This window comes from Anomalospiza imberbis, chromosome 9, assembly GCF_031753505.1.
Source record: "Anomalospiza imberbis isolate Cuckoo-Finch-1a 21T00152 chromosome 9, ASM3175350v1, whole genome shotgun sequence".
NCBI classification, from domain to species: domain Eukaryota; kingdom Metazoa; phylum Chordata; class Aves; order Passeriformes; family Viduidae; genus Anomalospiza; species Anomalospiza imberbis.
Window position 1 is genome coordinate 3,585,560 of NC_089689.1, and position 25,390 is coordinate 3,610,949.

A 25,390-nucleotide genomic window follows, 5' to 3' on the forward strand; every position below is an offset into this window, starting at 1 on the left:
GGCAAGACCAAAATGTCTGAAGACCGTACCTTTCTATAAACCTGCTTGTTTATGGTGTCTGTGTCCTGCTCTTGGAGGGTTCCACAAAGATCTGTTTTAAGGCTGCAGCTTTGAAGATCATGACCCAGTTCTTTCAGTTTCCAGAGTTCCTCAGCTGCTGCATGCACCATCCCTTCCACCTCCACTGCAGTGTGAGGGACCGCCAGGGGCTCCTCGCACGGCTTGGTCGGCACTTTCTGCGGCTCTGCCTGGGGCAGCACTGCTGGTTCCTCAGCTTGCTTCTGCTGCAGCTTATGGGAACTCAGGCCATAGTCCTCATCAAACCAGTCTTGGTCATCTCCCAGCACACTCAGGAACTCCCGGTTGAGCTCCAGCTCTGCCAGTCTCTTGGCAAGCTCCTCCTGGCCACTGGCACCAAACACGGGACTCTCCTGCGAATCAAGGGCCACAGAGTAAATGTGAAAGCGGTGTCACACCATTGTGTCCCTCAGCTTACATTTTTAAATGATTTCCTGATGTAGTTGGCAATAAATGGTTACCAAAACAAGCCATGCACTGGGATACACAAAAACATATGAGACACATACGGAGCATACAGGTAAATCTCCACATCATCCAGCAGAACCTGGGAGAAAAACTGGTGCCACACCACATTCTTCATTCAATCATCCCCAGTCAAAGGCACAATCAACTCTTCAAATCAGTGCAGGATGTCTGCTACTCACCGGTCTGGGACACATGTCTGGAGAGGAAAGCTCTTCTCTGTCATCTTCCAAATCAGAACTTAGGAAGAAGTTATTCAGTCCATCTGGAATCTGCTTTTCCACCTGCTGGGGTGGAGTAATGGCTTCCTCCTTCACATCACAGAGCTCCTGGTTGCTGAGCTGGATTTTCTCATTTTTGATCTTCTTTATTTGCTGTAACTGATTGACTGTGTCTTTCACAAAATCTCTTAGAAGACTGTCTGTCAGCAAACTGACCTTTTCCAGCTGGTCTTTTGACTTTTCTTCCTCTCTAAGAGGCAGGCTGAGCTGTGCTTCTAACTGGTTCTTTTCTTTTGTCAGCAAATCCAGCAGTGGGGTTGCAGGCTTCTCCACAATGCCAGGAGAGAGATCATCTAACTTTTCAGCACATTCCTCTCCCAGTGTCTTCTGCCTCTCCAGTTTTTCAGAAAGGAAATCTGACACGTCATCCAACTGAACAGTGGAAACCTCATCCACAACACTAGAAGTGAGAGGAGTGTGGTTGGCCTCCTCTTTTACAGCATCCTTCAGGTAATCCACCACTGACTGTTCCTGGGCAAATGAACCAGTAGCTACAGAAATCTCTTTTATGCTCTTTGCTTTAGATGACAACTCTTCTTCAACCCTTTCCTCTGCTGAGGCTTCTGAAACAGCTGTGTCCACAGGAGCTTTATCCTGGGAATAGTTCTCTGTTGTGTTTCTGCTCTGGCTTTCAGCTTCTTTGCCAGGTTTGGAACTTTCTCTATCTTTCTGCTCAGCTTTGTGTTGTTTCTCCAGTCTATCATCAAAGAACGAGTCTTCATCATCCTTATTTGTGTCTAAGTGGCTATTGATACTTTCTGTAATGTGAGAGATTTTCTGAGGAGGAGCAAAAATACCATGCTTTTCTCTGCAATCAAAATATTTAATATCATCATAAGTTCCATTATTGTTCCCTTCAGGTTTATCCAACTCCACACCAGCCCAAAACCCTTTGGCAAATTTAGTAAGCCCTTTGAACCGCAATGTTCCAGGCTGGACTTTACTCACAAGTACTCTGTCTCCAATGTTGAAATTGGACAAACTATCTGTTTCTTCTGTGATTGAAGCCGAGGCCCACAGTGGCGAACAAGCTGGAGCCTGTTCTTGCTCCACATCTCTGCGTTCAGCATTTTTCAAAAGTTCTGTTGGGGACGTAAGTTCCAGCAGCCTCTCTGAGTGCACGCTGCCAGAGAGAGACCTGTCACTGAGGCACTCACTGATTTCGCCATCGCTGCCCAGGCTGGTGGATCTGCTTCGGCTGGCCTGGGTGTGCTGGGACTGCTCCCTCAGGGACTCCCCGTTAGCAGAGAGCAGGGACCCCTCAAAGTCCTCTCTGTAGCGTTCCCCAGGCAGCGTTTCTTCAGATGAAGCTTGTTTTCTGGAAGAGGATCCTTCAAAGTCTTCAGGGTATGATGGCTCTTTTTGACTCAAGAGCTGCTCAGAAAGCAGATCACCTTTTTCCTCTGCAGATTTGCTGAGTTTGTGAGAAGTCTCCTCTATGCTTGGGCCACTTACAGCATCTTTATTTGACTGTCTCTGTTCTAAGATTTCTTCTGTATCATGAAGACTTTCCACAGCTACATCCAACAGTTCCTTCTGACAGTGTTTGTTTTCAGAGCAGTGATCCAGTGAACTCTCCCGCTCTTCATCTAATGTCAGCAAGACGTCAGAACTCTCCACAGGCTTAACATTAGAACCTCCACTCTCATATTCCTCTGACTTTATGTATTCCAGATCTTCTGTAATCTCAGATTTATGGCTAATGGTAGGACCAACACCAGATGCATTTACCACTTTGTTCACTGACTCAAGGGATATCCTGCTAATGTCTTTCATATCCTTGAGTCGAGCTGAAGAGCTATCTGAGGAATCACCAGATCCTGTTCTGGAACTCTTTGGGAACACTGAAGCCAAGGAAGCTGTTCCAGAAGGTTCTCCTGCATGGACAGCTGTCACAGCCACCTTCTTGGTGTGCACAGACACAGATCTCTCTGTTCTTGCTGACACAGCATCTTGAAGGAAAATAAAAAGTGGATTTCAGCAGATTGTATAAGACACATTGTTTTACTGCAAACTGCAATCACAGGCAACTAAATTAATATCAAGGTTTCTATGTTAAAAGGAGATACACACTGGTGCCTAGGAAACATATACTTCTGGCTGTCCTATGAACATGAGCAGCTTCCATTCAAATCCAGCTTTCTTTCTACTTCTGTTCCTTTAACCAGCATCCCAAGGTAAGGACTCAGTTATTTGTTTGCAAGCCACAAATACAACAAAGATTAGAACGGGAGATAATGAGATAATCATCAACTACAAAACAGTGAAAAGTATCTGAACTCAAGTGTTAAAGGAACAAGAAACAAAAGAAAGTAAAAAGGTTATCACTTAATTATGGTTTCATAAACACCTCTAAAAGAGTAAACTAAATACTGAATACACAAGGTATTCTGCAAAAGCAGAATCCTGCTAAGTAAAACTGCAAAAAATACAGCTCCATCACTATCATTTTATGAAGTCTCCATCCTCTCTTAAAACCTCTTTGTGAATCAAGAAGGAAAAGGTTCAAGAATTTTAAAACAGTCAGTGTTCAAGATGTTAATCTGTAGTATGGGTTCTTCCAGTTACCTACCTGCATGTTCTGAAACGGATTCCAAAGATGCTCTCGATCTCTCTGACTCAGTCAGTGATTTCCAGTTTTTAGCTGTCTCAGGCCTAAATTGGAAAAATCAAATTGCATGAATTACAGTTACACCAGAGGGTGAGGTCTGGTTGGTTTTTTAATAGATAAAAATGGAAATACAGGCATGTATAATTATAACACCACACCAATGTGGCATTATAATTATAACATCAGTAGTTTGCTTTGTCAACATACTGTGACCTTAGAAAATGGGAATGGGGACAGAGGAGAGTTTCAGAGTCCTGAGAAGTAATTTTTTTAAAAGACTAATCAAACTTTATCTCTTTCCAGAAAAAAAAAGAGAAGGGGAGTGAAAAAAGTTGGGCTGTTTTTTTTTTTTTTTTTTTATTTGCATGTACTAAAATTGCACCATCTGCTGGAGAAAATGAACACTTAAAAATACAGTAGGAAGTGCAGAAGATCAGCTGAATTCTCTACTTTTTAAAGCCCAAGATCTAAACCAGATTTAAATTGCAAAGATGAATGGTTTGCCTCACACAGTGCCATGGCCATAACGAGTCACCAAAATGGAAAAAAAAAGCCTTCAGGCTAATAATCCACGCACAGTATCTGGCAGAATTCTTGCACAACAGAAAATTACTTTTAAAAAAATTGAAAACAGAGCCTGAAAAGCTGGGCAGGAGAACAGTGAGGTGCATAAGGTTACAGTCATAGTAAATCTTATCTGCTGGGGTCTGGTGACAGCAGCAAATAGGTCAGTTGGAAACTGCCAATGTCCAGTGCTTTAAGGCACAGCAGTTAGTAGCTTTTCTTGCATCCATGGTTTTGGCTAAAACAGCAATCAGCTCCAAAATAATCTCAAAAAGAAGAAGAAATCCCAGCTACCTATGGAGGGGTGGTGCCTTGATCTTAGGTTTTTCAGCAGCAGCTGAGGATGGAGTTTTAATCTGAGGTTTGGCTGTTGGTGATGCCTCCAGATCTTGGCTCAGCTCTGCTTCAGTCTTCTTGATAAACTCATCATACGACTGCACATGGAAAACAATTCCAACTGTTAATACACTAAACCACAACTACAATTCAGCAATCAAAACCTATTAAGTGAATAAAGAATACACTCAGTTTCTCTATAAACCAATCTAACTTTCCCAAAATCTACAGCTGCAAATCCTAAAAATTTCATTACTTTACTTCCAAAACCAAATTACATGAGCACTAATCTTTAATCCCAGCTAGGATAGTAATGGGTATAAATGTACATAACCCCCAGAATGCTGCAAGCAACCCATTACAGACAGACATTTTAAAAGGGAATGGCATTTTTGCCTCAAGGCTCTGGCTCATGATTGGAAATGGTTAAATAGCCAGGTTGGATGGGACTTTGAGAAACCTGGTCTAGCAGAAGGTGTCCCTGCTCATAGCAGGGGGGTTGGAATGAAAGGATTTTCAAGGTCCTTTCCAACCCAAACTGTTCTGTGATTCTGTGTAGTAGTCACACTGCTATCACAACAATGTGTCTTTCACAGCTGTTGATACAACATTTTGCCAACAACATCCATACTATCAAGATTTATCCAAGGCTAACAATCTGTTACTTTGCCCTTCTTTCTTCTGTTCCTGACCTCCAGCTGTTTGATCAAACTGGCTTCCTGGGCCTTCAGTCTCTCCTTTTGTCTCTTTTTCTGCTCCTTTTTCAGCTGGTAAACCACAGATTTCCTTTTCCGTAGTTCATCCTTCAGGGCCCTGATGCGTCCTTCGATATCACTTTGATCAGAGGTGGTTTCTGAAAAAGTTTTGTTTTTAGTCTTTACAAACTTGCACCTCGCAAAACAATCCCAAGCAAAGCAATAAACAGTCATTCAGTAATTACAAAATACAGTGCAAGAAAAATGTCAAAGAATGTAATGTCAACATATTATTTAACATAGCAAGACTCTTAAGGTGGGATTTCAGATTCTGAACACTACATGTGAAAGACAGAAAAAGGTGTTGCATCTTGTTTAGTTTAAAATTTAATTTTCTTGCTTAATTTAAAATAATAAAAGAGATAAGCTGTGATAAAATAACTTGTTACCAAGCTTATTCACACCAATCACATGTGAACCACAGCTCCACAACCACAGCTCTTCAACATTAGGTACTTGTCATGTTGGGTATTGCAGAAATTCATTTTTATATTTAAAAATACAACTCCGAGCTGTACACCAAAAATATATCTGAAACACAGAATTACAATTATAACACAGAGTTTCAAGTCGCAGGGTACACTTAATTGATGAGAATGTCACTTGGGACAGTGGACTTCAAACCAAGTATAAGTTCCTGGTCCATGCAGATTTTCTGTCACCTAGACTAAATACATCTCTGAAATACAGAGCTGACTGGCCAACAGCTGGAAGGGAAGTCAATATGAAGAGAAGTCAATCAAGGCAGAGATTGTCACTGTCCCCAGATACTCTAGATCTAGTCTCTGCATGGTAACCCAATTCTACCAATAACTCTGATGATTTTCTTATTTCTGCTGTAACAGCTTTCCTTATTTCCTCTTAAACTCTCAGACTCTACAGACAGACTGCCTCAGTCTCTTATTAGTTGGTTTTTTCCACCCACCTTGTCCACTTGTTCCTTGCTTTAAATGTATACCAACATAGTGCAAAACAAGATGCTCGTCCCAGATTGCTGCTACCACAATTAATTATCAAAAACTCTTCAAAGTATTACCTGACATAGCCTTACTGAGGCTCCTCCCTGAGCTGATGAGCCCCTTCCTCTTTTACAGCTGCAGCTCCCAAGAGCAGGATTTTGGCTGGTTTGTTTTTCTAATGCTCAGTATCACCTGTAGTGTTTTCTGGATGCTCATAAATGCCGATTTACTACTTCTAAACTTGGTAGTTTAGAAAGTCAGTTACCAATATGCTTTGGTCAGCCAGCAGGAACAGCTGACATTCCCTAATCCATCTCCTTTCTGAACATAACAAACCACCATAATGAAGGATTCCATTCTTAACAAGAGCCAGTAAATGCAATCAAACTACTGTATTCTTTTTGCATTAACAACTGTTGTTAACCACTCAAAGAATTTTAAAAAACCTAAAACCCAAACAAAAAGAATGGAATCTCACTTGCTAATCAGGAGCACTTTGTGATGCCACTGTAATTAACAGCTCCTCCCTAACAGTAAGTGGCCACTGTGTAATTACAGCATTTCTTGATCAACTCATAAGGGAAAGATCTGCACATGCTTTCATCTTTGACGATCTTGTCTACGCGTGCATCAGACTGACAGGGCAATGACTTCATTGTTACTCAGCAGGCCAGAACATTTGTCTCTTTACAATGGAATGATTTATTGTGAAACCAGCACCATCCTGACCGGCTTCCCACCTCTTATACCTTTCTTTAGAATTTCAAATCAAAGACTGTCAATATTTTGTTTTACACAAGCTTATTTTTGTGATCACTGTTGACTGCTCTACATTTCATAATGGCTTCCTTATATGACTGCTGAGTCAGAGCTTTAAAATAACTTTATCAAGGTACTGAAAGCTTCACTGTGTTGGAAACTGCTCTCTAAACAGAATCCCAACACAAATTACTCAGTGCAAATACGTAGGTGTTTCTCACAGTAAGTTACCAACCATCATAAAAAACAGCCAGTACACACAGGAGAACCTGCTAATTCTTTTTCCACTGAAGACTTACCATAAAAAAAAAAAAAAAAAAAGAAGGAAAATGCTATCTCATTTGCTAAGAAGTATTTTGTGGTGCTCTATCTATTGCAACTAGGTGTTCTAGAGACTGAAAGTGTGGAAAGAGTCAAAACAGACTTCCCAGGTGAACAGAGTGGATGATGGTGACCCACTGGATGGAGCTCAGGAACCCCTGCAATCCACATGAGAGCACAGCAGGGAAAGGGCTGCTCTGTACCACTTCACTTCCAGTATTCCTCCCCTCAGCATTTACTGGCAGGCAGCTTGGGTACTGGATAAACATTGATTCTGCACATGGCAGAGCAGCCCCAAAGGTCTCTCCCATATTGCCATGTAACAGAGCTGTTCTGCTTCTGGAGCTGGGTGCAGAAGGAGGGATTTTTAAATCCTAGGACCACCTTAACTATTGACTCTTATCTTCTTCACATGTGTTTGCAGAACTTGTACCGCTTTCTAGAAGAGGATATAAAGTATAAGCCTTCTTACATTAAGATTTTCAGCTGAAGAGATCAAATTACATAATAGGAAAATACACCTACTAACACCAAGCCTTGGCAATTTCCAGGAATTTGTCTGCCTCTTCACACCTATGTCTGCATTTCAAGTTTGTTAAAAGCAAAAGCTTTGAAAAAGCAATATAAACCTAAGTGGGTATTACACTTACCTGACTGTGTCATAGATAAAGATTCATCAGACCAGTTGTGAGATGTCTGGTGGGACTTCACAGGTGAATGTAGCTGTCCTCCAGTTCTGTGGCTGCCTTTGCTGGAGTCTTGCTTTGATACAGATATGCTGCTTTTGGGAGGAGACTGAGAGAAGAAAAGGATACATAAGTAATTGCAGTTTGAAAGTAAAAGATCACTGTCATCAGGAGCCACTTACAAGGAAAGAACAGCAGGACAAGAGGACAGATCAAACAGTGGTACCTATACAACAGTCTTAAGAAGAATTTAATCTTTGTTAGACAATGAAACAGTAACAGCAAGAGCAGCAACAGCTGACTGCTTACTTTGAGCCTAGATTTCAATAAACCTGCTTAGACTACTCTACTACCACCTAAGTGAACTGACATGGCTCTGACTCACATGGCTTCAATACATTTGTGTCATCTGCAGCAATAGGAACTCCTACTAAATAAACGAATAAAATTAACCACTTCATGTAAGGGTGCAAGACAACATTCTGAATCAGTGAAACAACAGAGCACTATTTTTCTGAGGCCAGGCAAAAACTCAAAGAGCAAATGTTCTTCTAAAATGCTGCTTAATGCGTCAACATTATCCTACAAACCTTTAACACACCTTGGACATAACGTCTGGCCCACATTAGACATTTTATTATTAACTCCTCAGCAAATTTGCCAAGAAAGTATTTGTAATAAGTCCAGATAAGCAGTTCTTTTACCCCACAGGCATTGAATTTTCTGTCTTATAGAGCACAGGGCAAAGTGATCAGGATGAAACTCATCAAAATTATCATCCAACTAGAAATAACAAGTGGAATAGAACAATAAGGCAGAATTAAGCAGCAAGCAGACACAATCTGAAACCCAAAGGACTGTGCATGAGGTTACAGGTCTGCATCTTCATCCTATAGCTACACTTTGGGATACATTACTTGCAAATAAGGCAAAGTGGAAAAACAGAGCATAGCTTCCACAGCCTCAAAGAATTTATACAATGGCAACAAGCTAGCCTACAGCTAATTCACACTGCTAAACTGGGTCAGTATTCCACCACTTAGCACTGCATACCTATGTGACATATGCAAAATGTTTTGCAAGACTACCCACAATTTTAAAAATATCTAAACTCTCTGCGGAAACAGTATTTCCTCAAGATTTCAAAGCACACGTCTGATCACAATGATTACTCACAGTAATATGAAATGGTATCAAACACAGAAAACAGATTTGGTTAATAGTGTAATCTCTACTTTGACAATTGGGATGGCTGCACTTGCCACTTCTCTGATAGTAAGAGTACCTAAGGCAGAACAGCTCACTCACCAGTTTGCCAGGTGATGTAGAGGACTTGAAATCTTCAGAATAAGCCATTTCTTCATTAATTGTACTCTGCTCTGGGCTTTCTGGCTGTCCGTGGCCCATGGACTCTGATGGGACAGACTCAGCAGCCAGACTGCCAAGATCTTCTGGGATAGAGCTTTCACTATTCAGATGAGAGCAAGAAGGCACTGGATACTCTTCCTCACTAGCTGTTTCTGAGATTCAACGAGAGAAAAACAAAGCACATCAGAACCACCTTATGTGCAGAAGCTGAAGGCATAAGTTTGAAAGGCAAACTTTCTATGCTGTCTGCAGATAAAGTAGTAACTGCTAGCTGTACAGGTCAAACAAGCATTATTTCACTCACCTAGACACTGATGGTGAAGTATTTAGCAAGAACAAGCCTGTTTACCAGAGAAGTATGATTTAAAGCATGATTTGTGTTCAAGAAACAACTGGATGAGGCACTTAGTGCCGTGGTCTAGTTGTCAAGGTGCTTTCAGTAAGAGGTTGGACTTAATGATCTCACAAGGCTTTTTACAATCCAAATGATTCTGTGCATCTGTGAGAACTGCCCAACATTCTCAGTGACTGCTGAATATCTAAAATAAAGAGGTTTTCAGGATATTCTAACATTTTCCAGACAACACACTCTGAAAAGATTATTAGGGAAACCTGTCCTTCCAGGTGGCCATATAGAAGCAAGAGTCACTATTAGTCTGAAGAAGTCATGGAGGAGCATATAATCTGCAGGCCAGATCTTGAATTTAGAATTGATTGCTTCCTTTACAGTAGTTGCAGAAAACATTTTAATGTTATGATTTCATCATGAGTCTCTCAAATAGCAACAAACAAAATAATAATTTGGGTTTTCAATATTCCTGTTTACTAAATTCTGCAAGAGTCATGGCATTACTGAGGCAGCCATGGAGAACTATTCAGTGTCTGAGTAAAGGCTGGGGAGAAGGACTTTTCCTTCTGAAGGAAGGCTGTGCTCCAATGTTTACTGCTAGGTACAATCAGTTCTCACTTATTGATAAGAATTCAGCATTTGTGCTGAATTTTTGTTCATTGGAACTTACTGACCAATACACATACCACCTTTAAAATGTCTTACAATGCCTAAAATCCACATGACTGCTTTCAGTAACAAGTGTAATAGGGCATTACCCTGAATTCCCTTTTCACATTCAAAGGATGTGCTGCCTACTTTCAGTAAAGTGGGGGAAAAAAGGAAAATAGATATGTTTTTAGAACAATCCCTGAAATCACTTTTACTGCAATTCCGTTCCCTGTGCTTCACCATGCCCACTTAAAACAGAACTGTAAAGTTGTAGCTTCCCACATATGGGAATTCAATTTTTCCTCACAATAGCATCATTTCTACTAATTACATCCTTGCATACTTTACCACAGCTCCACATTTCAAACAGCTGGCATTAACAACAAAGGGAAGAAAATTCTTTCCATTTTTTGAAAACACAGACAATGGTGAAGCAGCCCCTGACAGGAGCCATCCTCACCAAGAGTACTAAAGCTAACAAGCAGAGACACTTTGCTTACTACTGGCAAAAATGGTTTTAACAGAGCAAGTTCAGAAGACTACCAGCAAAAGATCATGTGTGGGAAATCCAGAACTCCTGGACAACTAACTAATATGATTAAGTAGAAGCTGTTTATTGTTTACATTATGCACTTATTTATACATTCTAACTCTACTGCACATGGCAAACCCTCTCTATCATGTATTTCTTATTGGTGCCTTTGCTTGTTCATGTGTTTTGCATGCACTTCTCAAATTATGCGATTGGTTACAGTCTAGGTGCTTTGCCACCCCCTGTTATCGAGTTCTTGTGGTTTTGGAATTTGGTTTCTCAGCTTCTTCTTTCTTATTTTAGCACAGTTTATGTCTTAGTAACCTTGATGAATTCCAGAGGGCCCTGAGAAAATCCTGATAAGAACAGTAACAAGTGAAATGGCTGGTGCCACTAGACCTTGTAGTCTAACTCGTTCAGGTACATTGCTACAATCATGCCATACTGCAGTATTTTTGCTTTGAAAGACAGAAATACAGTTTAAAAACTGTATATATGACTGATGGGCTCACTGTTCACTTGGGAGGATACATAGCCAAGGAGAAATACACATTTAACTATGGTGTAAAACAGGCAACAGAGTGCAGAAATCGGGATTCCAAGAGCGTCCAGAAAGCACAAAATATCAGAAAAGGAAACAACTGCAAACATAAGCAATCCTTGTGTCAAATTATGCTTCACTCTTGCCATATGTGTCACTTCCCCCATTTCCCATTACCTTTGGGCTCAGCACTCTGATCCCCCAGCTCTTTCTTGGCTATCTTGGTTTTGAGCAGCTCTTTGTCCCAGGCAGCCAGAGCCTGCTTTTCCATCCTCCGTATTTCTGCCTCCTCTGCATCCAGGCGCCGTTTCCACTCCAGCAGCTCCTCCGCGTGCTGTCGGCGCTGCATCAGCTTCTGCTCCCGCTTCGTGAGGAACCTGACAGGCAGAGCACAGGACAATGCCAAACCAGCCAGCCACACTCAGCTCCCAACACCCAGCTGCTCCGTTGCCACCATGCCCACAACTGCAGTTGTTCAGTTTGTTTTCTAGGATAATAGCCACAATAACTGCTATCTCCCAGACTTCTGATGTGCTGCTGCAAAAACCCCACAAATAGACAAGGGTTCTTTTCTCTGCAGGAAGTAATGTCTACATCATACTGTAAAGAGGCTGTTGATATTTTAAAAAATCTTCAGAATCATTAAAATCATATGCACTAAACTAAATAGAAAAAAGTTCCCAATTTCAGGACATGAAATGTACCTGTGGTATTAAACTGGAACCTTCTAGAAAGCTGTGACCGTTTGAAAAATGAACTTTTATTTTTTGCTAATCTCAATGACAGAAAAATTGTAACCTCAGTTGCCCCATGGTTTTTTCCAAATATGTTATTATAAGAGAAGATGATTCTGTATTAATAGTCCTCCTGGAGCTTTATCCTTCTTCCTTTAAGCATCATCTCTATGGACTGGTACACTTGGAATGTTAATTGTGAGCTGACAGCGTGAAGAGAATAATGATGCCAGAATGTTTCTTTCCAGCTACTAACATTTCTGGCTGGTAGTTTAAGAACAAATAAAAATTAAAGCTCCTGCTGAAAATTCGCAGATATTTCCTTTCTGACAAAGAGCTCTTTGGTGATCCATGAAACCTTAGAACTGACAAAACTCTCACAGGATTTGGTAGGTATGAATAGGTTTGTGTGCACACACTTGTTCTCTTTGCCAGCTCCTGTCTCATTTCTGAGCACTCAAGTAACCACAGCACTTAACCTTTCAGACAGTAAACTGGAAGCAAGTTCAACATCAATTGCACACATTTCCTCTGGCATGCCAAGTCTAGAGAAGAGTGTCTATCAATCTATTAATCTCCTACACTGAAAGCTTTAAGATGTCACAGAATCACTCTGTAGAAAGTCCATAGTTTGCCAGCTAGAGAGGGTTTGCCATTGGTACAGAAGTTGTGGTGCTGTAGAAGGCAGACTTCAAAGACTTGTGATACTTTGTTTCTGCAAATGTCCTTATAATTTTCAAGCCTTTCCAAGCACTTAGCATCAAATTTTTTAAACTGCAAAGCAGATAATAATCTCATTTGTGCTTTTTAATCTCTCGTGTTTCAAAAAACCCTTTTATTTACAGAGCCTGGAATGGCCAAGTGACTAATGTGCAGGTCTCGCCTGCTAAGGGACAGTTCTCGTTTGCTCACTCAATGTTTGTTCTGTTCCCTGGAAAAGTGAGCTGGCAGATCAGAAAGGATGAGATTCAGATAAGTCCTTCTCTAAGACAAATTCAGACAAAGGGAGCTAGTTATGACATGAAGAGAAAAGTTTCAGAAGCCAGTTAGAAACGCTCACAATCTTCTTTTGGTCAAAAGAAGAGCAGGTGAAAAACAGAAGCACCTCAGAATCTCTGGAACATCTGCCACCTTAAAGCTGACAGATTCCATGATTTTGTGCATAATTTTATCACTTTCTATGGACGAACACCAAACATCATCAGCACTTCTGCAAAACTGACAGGCTGGTATCATTAACAGAGCAAACTACCAACAGCAATTGCATTACAAACATGACAGGGACAGTCATGATAATGTTGTGTCTTTCACCAGCACTGTCAGATCTATCCACTCTTACTCTCACACACACATCAGTTCCAATTAGTCCAGCAAATCATGCATTTGGAACTTGTTTTAGAGGTCATTATTACAATGACCTCAATGCAAAAAGCAACTTTTTCTTCTTTCTTCACCTACTGTTTGATTTCATCAGGAAGTTTTGCAGTTTACTGGGTCCTGAGAGAGGCACATCAAGTTGAAATAAAATGCAAGAGAAAGGCTGAAATAAATGGATTCAAAAGAGCAGGACTCCTTAAAAGCAGATGTCAAATGAATTAACCCAGAAGACCACAAACAGGAGAATTAATGAAATCGCCATGAAAATAATTACCACAGAAGAACTAATTAATAAGAAAGATAAGTCAACAGAAGTGATGGGAGGGAAAGAGGATTCCAACAAAAAACCCACAAGAAGAGGAGGATCAAAGCAGCATGGCCAAAGATGCAGACCCTTTCATAACCCTGGGGATTTAAAGGCCAGAGCCACAAAACAGCAGATGCATTGCCTTAATATTTACTGCAGTCTAGAGGGTTCCAGTTGCAACACCAAGCGTACACATTTATCTTCAAAAGCAGAAAAAAAATTGCAAAAGCACATCTGGCATCTATGCAGCTGGAAATGTGGGGGAGCAATGAGGAAGCAGCAGCACTCAGATTACAGCAGCATGACTTCAAAGGCTCTTTCTCTGATGCTAACATCGCACATTTTATCCATGCATTTCAAATATTAGTATTAACCTGCTGCTCTAAACTGTATTTGCACATTTTAAGGTATATTGACGATAAGCCCAAACTATGAGGTTTCAGCAGATATTCTGCAGTAGTAACCAGACAGTGGGAGCAAAGTGAACTGTCTGTTTGCCACTCAGATCATAGCAGGAATAAGAAATTAGAATCCTGGAATGGTTTGGGTTAGAAGGGACATTAAAGATCACCTAGATTCACCCCTCTACCACAGGCAGGGACTGGACTCCTTTTGCTAGACCAGGTTGCTCAAAGCCCCTGCTGACCTGAACACTTCCAGGGATGGGACAGGTTGCTCCTCTGGGCAACTTGTGCCAGTTCTTCACCAACCTCACAGCAAAGAACTTCTTCCTTGTATTTAATCTAGATCTAAGCTAGCCTCTCTCAGCCTAAAATCATTACCCCTTGCCCTATCACTACAGGCCCTGGTTAGTGTCTCTCCATTTTTCTTATAACCTCACTGTATAGGCTGAAAAGGCACAATAAGGTCTCCCTGGAGTCTTCTCTTCTCCAGACTGAACAAGCCCAACTTTCTCAGCCTTTCTTCATAGGAAAGGTGTTTCCTCTCTTTCATTTTTTTGTGGCTTCCTCTGGACCTGCTCCTACAGGTTCATGTCCTTCTCATACTGGGGACCCCAGAGCTGGACACTGGACTGCAGGTGGAGTCTCACCAGAGTGGAGTAGAGGGGTAGAACCACCTCCCTTGACCTGCTGTTTTTCCATGCAGCCCAAAATGGAGCTGGTTTTCTGGGCTGCAAGTGCACACTGCAGAATCATGCCCAATTTTTTGGTCCATCAGCATCTCCAAGTCCTTCTCTGAAGAACCGCTCTCAATCCAGTCACTCCCCAGACAGAACTGATAGCAGGGATTGTCCTGACCCAGGTGCAGAGCCTTGCACTTGGCCTTGTGGACCTTCATGAGGGTCACACTGGCCCACTCCTCAAGCTTGTCCAGGTCCCTCTGGATGGCACTCCTTCCCTCCAGCTTGGTGCTGAGGGTGGAGTGATCCCCTGTCTATGTCATTGACAAAGATCTGCAAACAGATCTCCAAATGTCAACCATGTCCACTGCTGAAGCACCTCTGGACTTCGTAGGACTGAACAGAGCATGCTCTATCAAAGAGTCTATCGCTGGAGAAATATACAGTTACCTGACCAATTGGTTGTAGATATACAGCTGGAATTTGGGGTGGAGGTTGGGAAAACAGACACTGAGAGAGGCCCAGTGGTGAGACGTAAAGACAGAGAAGAAGTAGTGAACAGGAGAGCAGTGTCTACAAAATAAGGAGGAAGAGTTTAAAACTAAGATAGCAATTAAGGCAGAAAGAATGAGAAAAGGATAGCATCTGGCAAAGAACTTTAAAATTAATTGCTTTTAACATTGTATAGTTAATACCCAACATCTGCAGTACAAAAACTATACACTGTTATGCAGAAGGTTATAGAACTTACACTTAAAACACTTGGTTTCCTGTTAATAAAAGACAAGCTCATTTCACGCTGCTGTGTTTTTCTTTAAATTTTGGAGAGTTTTATTACTTTGATGCAGATTTCCACAGGCACCAGTTAACATATCTCAGCCTGACCCTTCTCATGCTATTCTCTCAAAAGAGTGTGTTACTGGTATTAAAGAGCACGCTGGTTTTGCAAAATCGACAATTTGCTGGTCTGAAACTTTAAACACATTTTCTTCACCTGGTGAAACCTCAGTAGAATTATTTCTACAGTAAGGTAAGCACCAGTGAAAGAGCAAAGAAAAAAGAGATTAAATAGTTTACTTTTAAAACATGGACAGTTCCAGATATACCTGCCATTCACATCATAGCTGCTAACTGGGATTTTTTTGCAACAAAGTACAGACTTGATCTAAGAATACTCATATATTTAATTTGAAGTACTAACTGCAGAAAGATAATACCTACTGTTTTTTTAAAAAAATTTACATAATTTACAGCTCTGCTTAAAATGGTATTTCTTAAAAGTATTACCATTTTAAGCTAATTCCTAATGAATTATCAAATTTATAGGAAAAATACCATGCTCCATTTCGCTCTATCAACTACAATGCAAGCTAAGAAGCACACTAAGGAAAAGCAAATGAAAATAAGCATTTAATTTGTTATTGCAGTTTATCATTAATGCTGCATATGCAAGGAAAGCCAGGGGAAAGTGGTTCATTCTCTTTGACAGAGCATGCTCCTGTTCACATGCAGGCTGCACAGACTCATCAGTTAAAATGAAAACAGAACTATTCATTCATTCCCCTTTTAGCACAAGAGAAATATTAAAGCTGCCTCCTAAGTAAGGAAGCCAAAGGATTTCCAGCTTGCTGTGGAGTACAGCAAATCCAGCATAGCAGGCTTTCCCAACTCTTTCCTCTAGTTCCCTTGTATTTATCATCCAGCTTCTTCCCTTGAGCCTTATTTCCCACCCTGATTTCTCCTCAAATGGCAGCTTGCTATCATTACCCCCCAAACCAAACATCTTACTGCTATTTTTGTGTTTTACAAATCAAGACATTAAAAAAGATACCAAGTCAGCACTGTTTTTCAAGCAATAAGCACTGCTACCACTACCAAAACACCCGCCAAAGGTGTGCAAAAACTGTACAAGAGGGAAATCAAGTTTTAGAGAATTATTTATGCTTACACAAAATACTTTCTCCTTTGAACATATACAACAATCCAAGACTTTTAAAACCATAAAACAAAAAACACATGATCACACAGATCACACACAATTTCCACTTGTTCTGCCCGAAAGTAATTGTTCCATCTCAAATCTTGGTATCCAGCTTTTGAAAAGTATTCTCTAGGTGAGTAATATTTCCAGTTACATAAAAATATAATCAAATCATGACTAAAATATCCTTAAAGGTAGAACATACTTTTTCTGCTACTATCCCTTGTAATATACGTCTTTATGCAATTTTAAGTGTTGCTTAGAAATGAATGTACTTTGAAGAAATAAGATTTCAAGAACAATATTGACAAAGTCATTAGCTGATAAAAAGTAGCAAAGGAAGTCTTGAATATGCAAGTATTTGTCATCTCTTTTAGTATTAATACTGTATCTCAAAATTTGTAAGCTGCAGATTGGTTTTTTATCACCATTTGAAATTTGTTGAATTTGTGGGGAAAAATAAGATAAAGACCCTCTTTTAACAAAAAAATAAGATTAGAACAAAAAAAATTAGTTGCTTGAAACCCTAGAAGTCAGCATGGCCTACAACACAGATGCTTTTCAAGTCCCTATCTTAAGTCATTTACCTGTCCCAAAAGATACTCTGAGAATTTGCCACTATGATGATGGGGTGGTTTTCATACAATTTGGAATCCCAGGAATTTAGTTTTAGAAATATGACACCTCAGAAACTTTTAATCATCGGTGATTTTGACCGTTCAGTCTATCAGATGCCACCAGAGGAGTCAGAATAAAACAGCAATCAACTCAGGCTAGACACAAAGGCCATGAAAAGTACAACATGTTTTTTGAGTTTTTCCTACTCACACCAAAGCCTCCCTAACTGCTGTTGGGTTTTATTTTCATCATACTCAAATACATGCAGAGGTGGGAAAGGTGCTTCTCAAACGATTGCAAGCAAACAGGCTGCCAAGGAGTCAAGGACAAGTGGCCTTTACATGGCACCGCTTGCTTTGGGATGTTTTATCCAGCTGTGTTTGGAGTCTCAAGAGAAAACACATTCCAAAGATCACCCACACGGACTGAAGTGCGGTGACTGTCTTGGTTCTAAGCTCAAAAGAATTGTTTAAGCAAAGACTATTTCTTGTGGCAACTGGCAGAAGCCAGACTTTTAATGAATTAGTCTCAAATAAGAATTTAGGGCTTCAAACTAATGAGCACAAGCAGGTAAAGTGTTTGGGATGTTTCATGCACACAAAGTAATTGCTACACTGAAGGATGCAGAAACTATTTTTTATCTAAAACAACTTCATAGGCGAAATCAGGAGATTATTTTTAGGTTTTCAGACACAGGAACTGCACATAGATTTTGTTATTTCCTCTGGAACCTAACAAACATTTTCAACATTCTTCCAACCTGTAAACCACATACATTCTCAGTCACACACATACCACCTCCATTAATAAAGAAAATATTTAAAGAGTTCATCCTAGCTGATTTTAATGCAATCAGAATTAAAATTCAGCAGCTGGATAATTAGATAGAACTAACATACCTAACAACCTCAGTGTCCTTCTGCGAGCCAGATCTAAAACTCAGTTACTAGGTTTTGCATAAGATAATTGCTGCTAAAAGTTACATTTCAACTCAAATAAAAATTGCCACTGTAATTCCAGAGTCTTACTCCCTATATTTTTTTACTCTTTAAGGTTAAAAGGGAGATACAAAATACAGGCACCATTTTGACCATTTGACTTCAGGTCTCTCATTGCAAGAGAAACTCTGACAGGATGTGCTGTGAAGCCACAACCTGTCCATATTCCTTGTACCTACAAATATCAACATTTGTTAAGTTGAGGTGCTTTTACCAACTCAATCAAGTACAAAAAAGATTAAACCAAATCTTCTCCAATAAACCTTGACCATGTGGTCTGCCATAATGTTTGAATCATGCAAGAACTGTAGCCTTTAAATTATTATGTTCAAAGATTAATATAGTTTTATTCATGCTTCCAATCAGCTGTTTTTCAGGCAATTCAGATCAAAGTGTGATATCAACACCACCAATATTTCTGATGTCCATTTTTAGTGCAGATGTGGGCCAAACCAACTTGTTCCATTCAAATGGTAAACTTTTTTTTTTAAAGAAAAAAAAAAGATATAGTTACTTTTCATCCATTCTGCTGCGCATTTTTTTAAGTTTCTGCATAATGCTGCTGGTCTCACTGCTGGAGATGGAGATTGGGGAAGGGCTGCGTGTTTCTGCATCAGTTGGAAGTGGGCTGGAACCATTGCTCTGCTTGATGTCATCCTCACTGGGAAGCTCCTGCAATTAAAGGGTTAAAATAAAAATGAACCATTAAAAGACTATTTCAAAATCCTTTATAAATTGTGTTCATTTGTGTTAATTTAGCTTGTAATCTCTAGATTGCATGAAATACTGCTTCAGGTAAGTCTGTCCACTTGCAGATTTAACTTCATAACCTCATTTTTATTTGACACACAGCTTTTAACACATCCTTTCTCTCCATAATTTAAGTTTTCCCCTAACTGTATCCAGAACAAAAAAAAAAAAAAACAAAAACCACAAAACAAACAGCCCCCCAAAGCAACAAACGATCAGAATTCAGTTACCCAAACAGGAAATCAATCTTTTCTACAGTGCTACTATTAAACTGGTGTCTTCTCAAAATTTTGGAAGGAGGCAAGTAGAGGCAAGAAACTTAGCATAATTACCCTAACACACAGAGCAGGAAGTTTTGGCGTTAGTGCTTATATTTAGTACTTTGGGCATGACAAATAATCAAACAAAAATCAAAGCCTGAGAGATCTAAGCATCAAAAAACTCACATTCCCAAAGTCATTAGTTCAGCTTGAGAATGAACAAACACAGCTACTGTGCATTTAAAACATTTTGTAACTTCTCCAAAGCCATTTCCTTAAATGATGTCTAAAGAAATTAAATATAATTTGCTGAGATAAAGGGGTGAGATCACTTCAGGCAGACAAAACTTGCAAGTGATAGGTCCAATCTAGCAGCCTTCCATTCCTATAAACACTGAAGGTGCATAGTGAAGAGGGAATGAAGACACCAGTTTCTGTGCTGAACACTCACCAGCTTGTTTTCTCCTGCAGATTTCAGTTTTTCCTGCAGTTTCATCGTAGTCTGACGGATTCTCTCGATTTCCGCCTGCTGTTTAAGGATGAGCTGCCTCTCCTTCCGAGCAGCCTTGTTCGCCTCCTGGAGACGTTTAATTTCTGCCTTTTAGGTGTAAAAGGTTCAGCATGAGAACACTGACAGACCTCTCTAAAGAACACACTCAAAGCTGCCACAGTGCCCTTCCTATGGGTTTGACGTGGCTGCAGTTACACGAGGAAGGAACTAGGCTGAACTTCAGTAGCAAAGAGCTGGAGATCAATTATTACTTCAGAGTCTCAATCATGAGATTAGAGATAGAGAAGGACACTTGTGAACAGCATACTGAATATGACTGAAATACAAATAAAACTTATAGCAAGAAATACTGCTGGTTCTCCATTCTTATATTTACAGTGTCTGAAACCTTTAATGGGTACACATGATTTTCAACAGGACTTTCCTAGAGGGCATCCCTTACCTTTTCCTGCTGTAATCTCAGCAGCAGACCACGCTGCCTCTTTCGAATAGGAGGCATCTTATCATCCTCTCCTTTGTCTCGCAAATGCCTGCAAGCAGATTGAAAGAAAGAAGTATTAATAAAGTAATAAGATTACTTTATAATAATAAATAATAATAATAAAGTAATATTTAAAAAGTGCACAGCAGGCCAAGTGAAAAAAAAAGAAGTTTATTTTTCCTATTCTGCAGAAGGGTATATACCTTAATCCTTGGCATGCTCGATGGTGGAATATTTTGCAGCATTTAGTCAGATAGGCACAGTAAAAAGGCCAGTGCAGGTAATAGGAGATCACACAAGAATGGGCAGAAGCTCTGCAGAGGTAGCACACTCACCATTTGAGAAACACAAAAGGAAGCACACTTGGCTTACTACCTAATAATCCTTTGTCAGATCCACAATAACAAGAAATTGTAAGAAAATGTCTGCTGAACAATGGTACTCTCATGCAGAGAAAATTACTGATTAAATCTGACCACTGCTGTTTATTAGTATCAGTGAGTACTTCAGTGGACTTCAGGACAAAGCATATCTTAGATTGGAAACAAATCACTAAGTACAGCATGTATCCAGATTCACAAAATGTGGCCTGAGTCAACTAAAATTACTTCAGATACACAGTAAGCAAAGAAAGGTCAAATTGTTTGATAGTTTTATATCTTCCTGAATTAAGATGTGTAGAGGAATGGTTGGCAACTACCTTCTCCAACTGACAACACACATCTGCTCTTCTACTGTTTCAGTGAAATTCTTAATCAAACCCCATTCAATGTAAATATCAAAGCACATTTATAAATTGGGTCCTGTTCTTTCCAAGTCCCAGTAACAACTGTACAGAATATTAAAGTCAGAAGATTAGTTTTACCATTAATACTTTAATAAGGGAGTGGTAAGGTGGAGACAAAACCTTGAAAAGTAGAAGGAAATGGTCAGTCAGCAGTTATGTATATTCAAAGCTGCCTTACTTTTTCTGGTGTTCCAGCCATGCCAGCTCAGCCTTGGTCTTCTCTTTGAGAGCCTTCTCCCGGAGCCGGAGGAGCGAGGACTGATGAGCTGCTCGCATTTCCTCCTCTTTCATGTACTGTCTTACCATCTCCATGGTAAACTTGGAGAAACTGTCTTGCCCCCCTGAGAATGGCATGCTTAGCTCCTAGAAGGAAAGATAAAGTTGGCACAAAACCACAGAAATGCCATGGCTTTTTTTCAGTTGCAAAGTGCATGTCTGTGTGTATATATACACTGATAGACAAAAATAGATGCAGGAAGGGAAGCTGTTTTTTCTCTGAGCTTTGTGCAGGCCAGCTATTTTTGCCCTGTGTGACAGTTTTGGGAGGTTCCCACTTTGGCCAGAGAGACGACGCATCCTCTTGTATTTCCTAGCTGTGTGTTAAGCATAGTTGGAGGACTTAATCCACTTTGAAAACCTGCCTCAAAAAGCCACTCCTCCTAAACCACATAGTAGAGGCCTGGATGGATTGTTTCATAAGTCATCACACTTGTACAACAGTGACATACAGCATGATTCACACAGCTCTCTGTTTTGAGATGCTCAGAGAACCACAGGGAGGAAAAAAAAACCCAACCCTGCAAACGCAGCTAAGAACAGCTCATTTAAAGCTTATCAGCTTAACCATGTCTAAGTGTATTTTCATCATACTCAAATGCATGCACGAGTGGGAAATGTGCTTCTCAAACGATTGCAAACAAACAGGCTGCCAAGGAGTCAAGGACAAGTGGCCTTTAAATGGCACTGCTTGCTTTGGGATGTTTTATCCAGCTGTGTTTGGAGTCTCAAGAGAAAAAACATTCCAGAGATCAGTTAATTTAATTTAACTTAAATATGGTTGCCTCATCTACCTTGATAGATGACAAAGCTGTTTTGTCTGGGGACACTTCCTCATCAGAATCATCACGACTGCCCCGCTTCTTCTCCAGATTATTTCTGCGATGACTCTCAGAGGGCAGCAAAGACCGAAAAGATTTTTCTTCGATCTCATCCTCTGTCATGGACTCATCAAATTTCAGGGAGTACTCTGTTGCAACAGAAGCGGAATCTGAGGGAGAAATCAGGGAAGCTGCTTTCCACTCAGTTTTGCACCATGGATGCAATTTTAGTCTGCCTCATCTCACTAATGTTAGTGGGGTCAGAAAGACAGGGAGATAACTAATGTAGAAAAATGGGTGTTTAGGAAAGAGTGATTTCGAGTTGGAAGACATTTCTTATCCAGCTTTGAGAGACCTAACAGATTTGTGTACACAGGTATAAATACATCCGGAGTTGCTGAAACATTTGGTGTTGTGCCTGCAGGCTCAGCACGTGAGCATGTGGCTAAGCTAACGCAGCAGAATCTCAAAGGTTCCCATCTCACTGTGCCATTCTCTGTTACCTCTTCAGGGACTACAATTCACCTGGGGCTCATCTTTCTTCACACACTTTCCACCATTTATCCCAGAAATTCATTCTGAAACAGCACCACCCTCCCTCCCTCCCCCCTCACCACCTTCAGACCCATCACACACCATCAGCAGAGCCAACCTTTTTCATCCGGCAGGGACAAAACACTGTCACTGGGCAAGGAATCATCTGCAGCAGTCTGAGCCTGCTCTTCAATACTGCTGGCTGTCTTCTCACGACGGGGAAGCTTTTTCTCATTCTCCTTAGAAGATGGAACTGAAGGGCTCTCCTGGCGGCTGCTGGTACTACTGTGTTACCATGAGATTATTTTTTAAAAAATACTTCGCACATTTCAAAATACTTATGTTACATTACTACTGTACACACCATGATTAACATCACAACAATAAACAACATGCAGAGGGTTTGGTTTTGGTTTTAAAATGCAGTTTGTCTACTTTAAAATTCCAAGTTTCATCAAACTACTGATCATTTGTTTTATTCTAGTTTAAAATCCATGTGGTCTGAAGGTATGCACATCCTTTACCTAACAGTGAGTAGTGATGATAAAGAAATGCAAACAAATCTTCTTTCACATTTTAGAAGAATGAGTAAGTTAGAAATTCTGTTTTAGAAGTTAGGAGAACTACAGAGGATATTTTTCCAGTTCAAGATCAGAGAAGGGCTGTGAGAAACTTCAGGGGACCTAACTAGATCAAGTAGTGAAGAGGATACAAAAAGCTTCTTACCTCTGATCATGAACCTTTGATCTTGAGGACTCAGAGTAACTATCAAACATTGGTGAGTACGTCTGTTTTGAGTCACCTGTCTCCTCTTTACCTTGTGATATGGCACCAGACTCACATTTCCTGGAAATGAGAAGCATTTGGGATAAGTCTGCATTGTCTTAAACATAGCAGTAATACAGTTTTCATGAGCTTTCATCAGGTTACTAGAAGTAGTAATAGCTAAAATTTCTGCTAAAAGATTTCCTAAAGCTTAAACTAGGTTAAATCATCCCACAAAACATTTAGATAATCTTTTTCTACTCTTTTTATGTAGAGTTTCACAGAACCAGTTAATAGTTAATGTCACATTTGGTGTGTGTACGCTACTAAGGGCATAAAGATGGAATTCAAGCTCATCTTAAATACTCGCTCATTATGACATCTTAACATTTTCTGCAAGAATAGGTGAAGCAAAACCTAACAAATCTTATTTCCCCACTCCCAAGATGTGAAACATGAAGCCAAACCTGTTTGTATCAGCTCGGGCCCTCAGCTGCTTCATGAACTCGGAATGGTGCTGCCGCTGGTGGTCAAACAAGGTGGAGACTGGAGCAGCTGGGGCACTGACAGTGTCCCGTGCTGCCTCTGTCATCTGAGTACAGCAAAAACATGGGAATACAGTGAGCTTATCAGCATCAAAATGCTTCTGGAAGAGCAAATAATCATCCTGGCAGGCAATTCAGTGATTTATAACGACTGTGTAACACATGGGGTCACAATGGTTTGTAACAACATATCACTTCTGGTGGTAAAGGTGCATACTGCTCTGTGAATACATATTCCTCCATACTCTATTCCTTTACACATAATAAATTACAGTGTACATTCAAAAATATTCCCAGCACACTGGTGACAGGTATTTCCACTGCTGCATTCCAGCTAAAAGAAATGGCTGCTCAACTGAGTACCTGGAGTCACTTGTGAACAGAGATGGAAAAGCTACTCTGCTGACCCAGCATCAGTGACCAGGTCATCCCCATCAGCCTCTCCACCAGCACCTCTTATGCTCAGACTTCAAACTTCAATCAAAACTTGAAGAGATTAAAACCCTACGCCAAATAAAAGCTATCTTCTCTATTTCTTCTCCATTGTTTCTTAACTGCCTTCACCCACTTCAGCTCTAAAAACTACAAATGTTTCCTTGTGTTTATCCAAGACTTCACTACCTACTCTCAATGAACAATATACTACATCTATTTGAGGTGTCTGAGCTTTTCTGCTCCTTTAACCCATTCTTGTCTACTCAAAAATTATTTAAACTTCATACATTTGGCAGAGCCCAGAGCAAGTACATCAGTATTATTCTACAATTCCATTACTCATCATAAAACCAGTCTTAGTGAGCACCAACATGTGCATGAGCTGTGAAGAAACAATTCTGTTCACACTCATTAGCCTTTTGCTCTCCATCCCACAATACTGACCCACAATCACTGTGACTTCTAAATTGTGATGGACTAAGAGCATTTCTTGGTTACTGTGTTCCTTATTCATGTTTGAAGCAGCTGCTACATACTAGAAACAAGAAGTATAAAAACTGATGAAGTTATATAAAAACCTGAAAACTAATAAATATTCTGTATAGCACAAGAAGAACAAAGAGATTCAAAATGAGGAAACTTCAAACTCTGTACCAAGTCAAGAGCTTTGCTAAAGGTTCTCCCTTCTTTTTTTTTTTATTTGTTGTTGTTCTACCTTCAGCAATAAGCAAAATTGCAATTCTCTGCTTTTCTAATTTAATTTGCACATGAAACAGATACAGGATGAATTCTGGATGGAGAGCAGCTCTTACAAACTGAAGATGCTATGTTCACTGTCATCAATCTGTCCTGGAAGAACAAACTTCTTATCAG

General features: G+C 40.1%; 1 protein-coding gene across 6 annotated transcripts in view; it reads right to left on the reverse strand.

The window, feature by feature from the left end:
* The window catches only part of CEP350 (centrosomal protein 350), a 70,241-nt gene that overhangs the window by 11,985 nt on the left and 32,866 nt on the right, over window positions 1–25,390 (reverse strand). For 3 of the 6 annotated variants that reach the window (XR_011001969.1, XM_068199394.1, XM_068199393.1), the window contains exons 20-36: window positions 24,005–24,129; window positions 23,499–23,618; window positions 22,891–23,057; window positions 22,212–22,408; window positions 21,320–21,504; window positions 20,316–20,403; window positions 19,814–19,960; window positions 18,867–19,024; window positions 15,206–15,328; window positions 11,434–11,633; window positions 9,124–9,335; window positions 7,780–7,924; window positions 5,028–5,188; window positions 4,294–4,433; window positions 3,397–3,479; window positions 726–2,776; window positions 30–431 (exon numbers count right to left, since the gene is read on the reverse strand). Coding sequence is in view for 5 of the 6 variants with exons in the window: in XM_068199394.1 (XP_068055495.1) it covers window positions 30–431; window positions 726–2,776; window positions 3,397–3,479; window positions 4,294–4,433; window positions 5,028–5,188; window positions 7,780–7,924; window positions 9,124–9,335; window positions 11,434–11,633; window positions 15,206–15,328; window positions 18,867–19,024; window positions 19,814–19,960; window positions 20,316–20,403; window positions 21,320–21,504; window positions 22,212–22,408; window positions 22,891–23,057; window positions 23,499–23,618; window positions 24,005–24,129 (4,704 nt within the window). In the remaining variant the exon portion in view is untranslated. The remainder of the gene's footprint in view (window positions 1–29; window positions 432–725; window positions 2,777–3,396; window positions 3,480–4,293; window positions 4,434–5,027; window positions 5,189–7,779; window positions 7,925–9,123; window positions 9,336–11,433; window positions 11,634–15,205; window positions 15,329–18,866; window positions 19,025–19,813; window positions 19,961–20,315; window positions 20,404–21,319; window positions 21,505–22,211; window positions 22,409–22,890; window positions 23,058–23,498; window positions 23,619–24,004; window positions 24,130–25,390) is intronic. The other 3 variants (XM_068199395.1, XM_068199396.1, XM_068199398.1) reach the window with 3 other exon arrangements.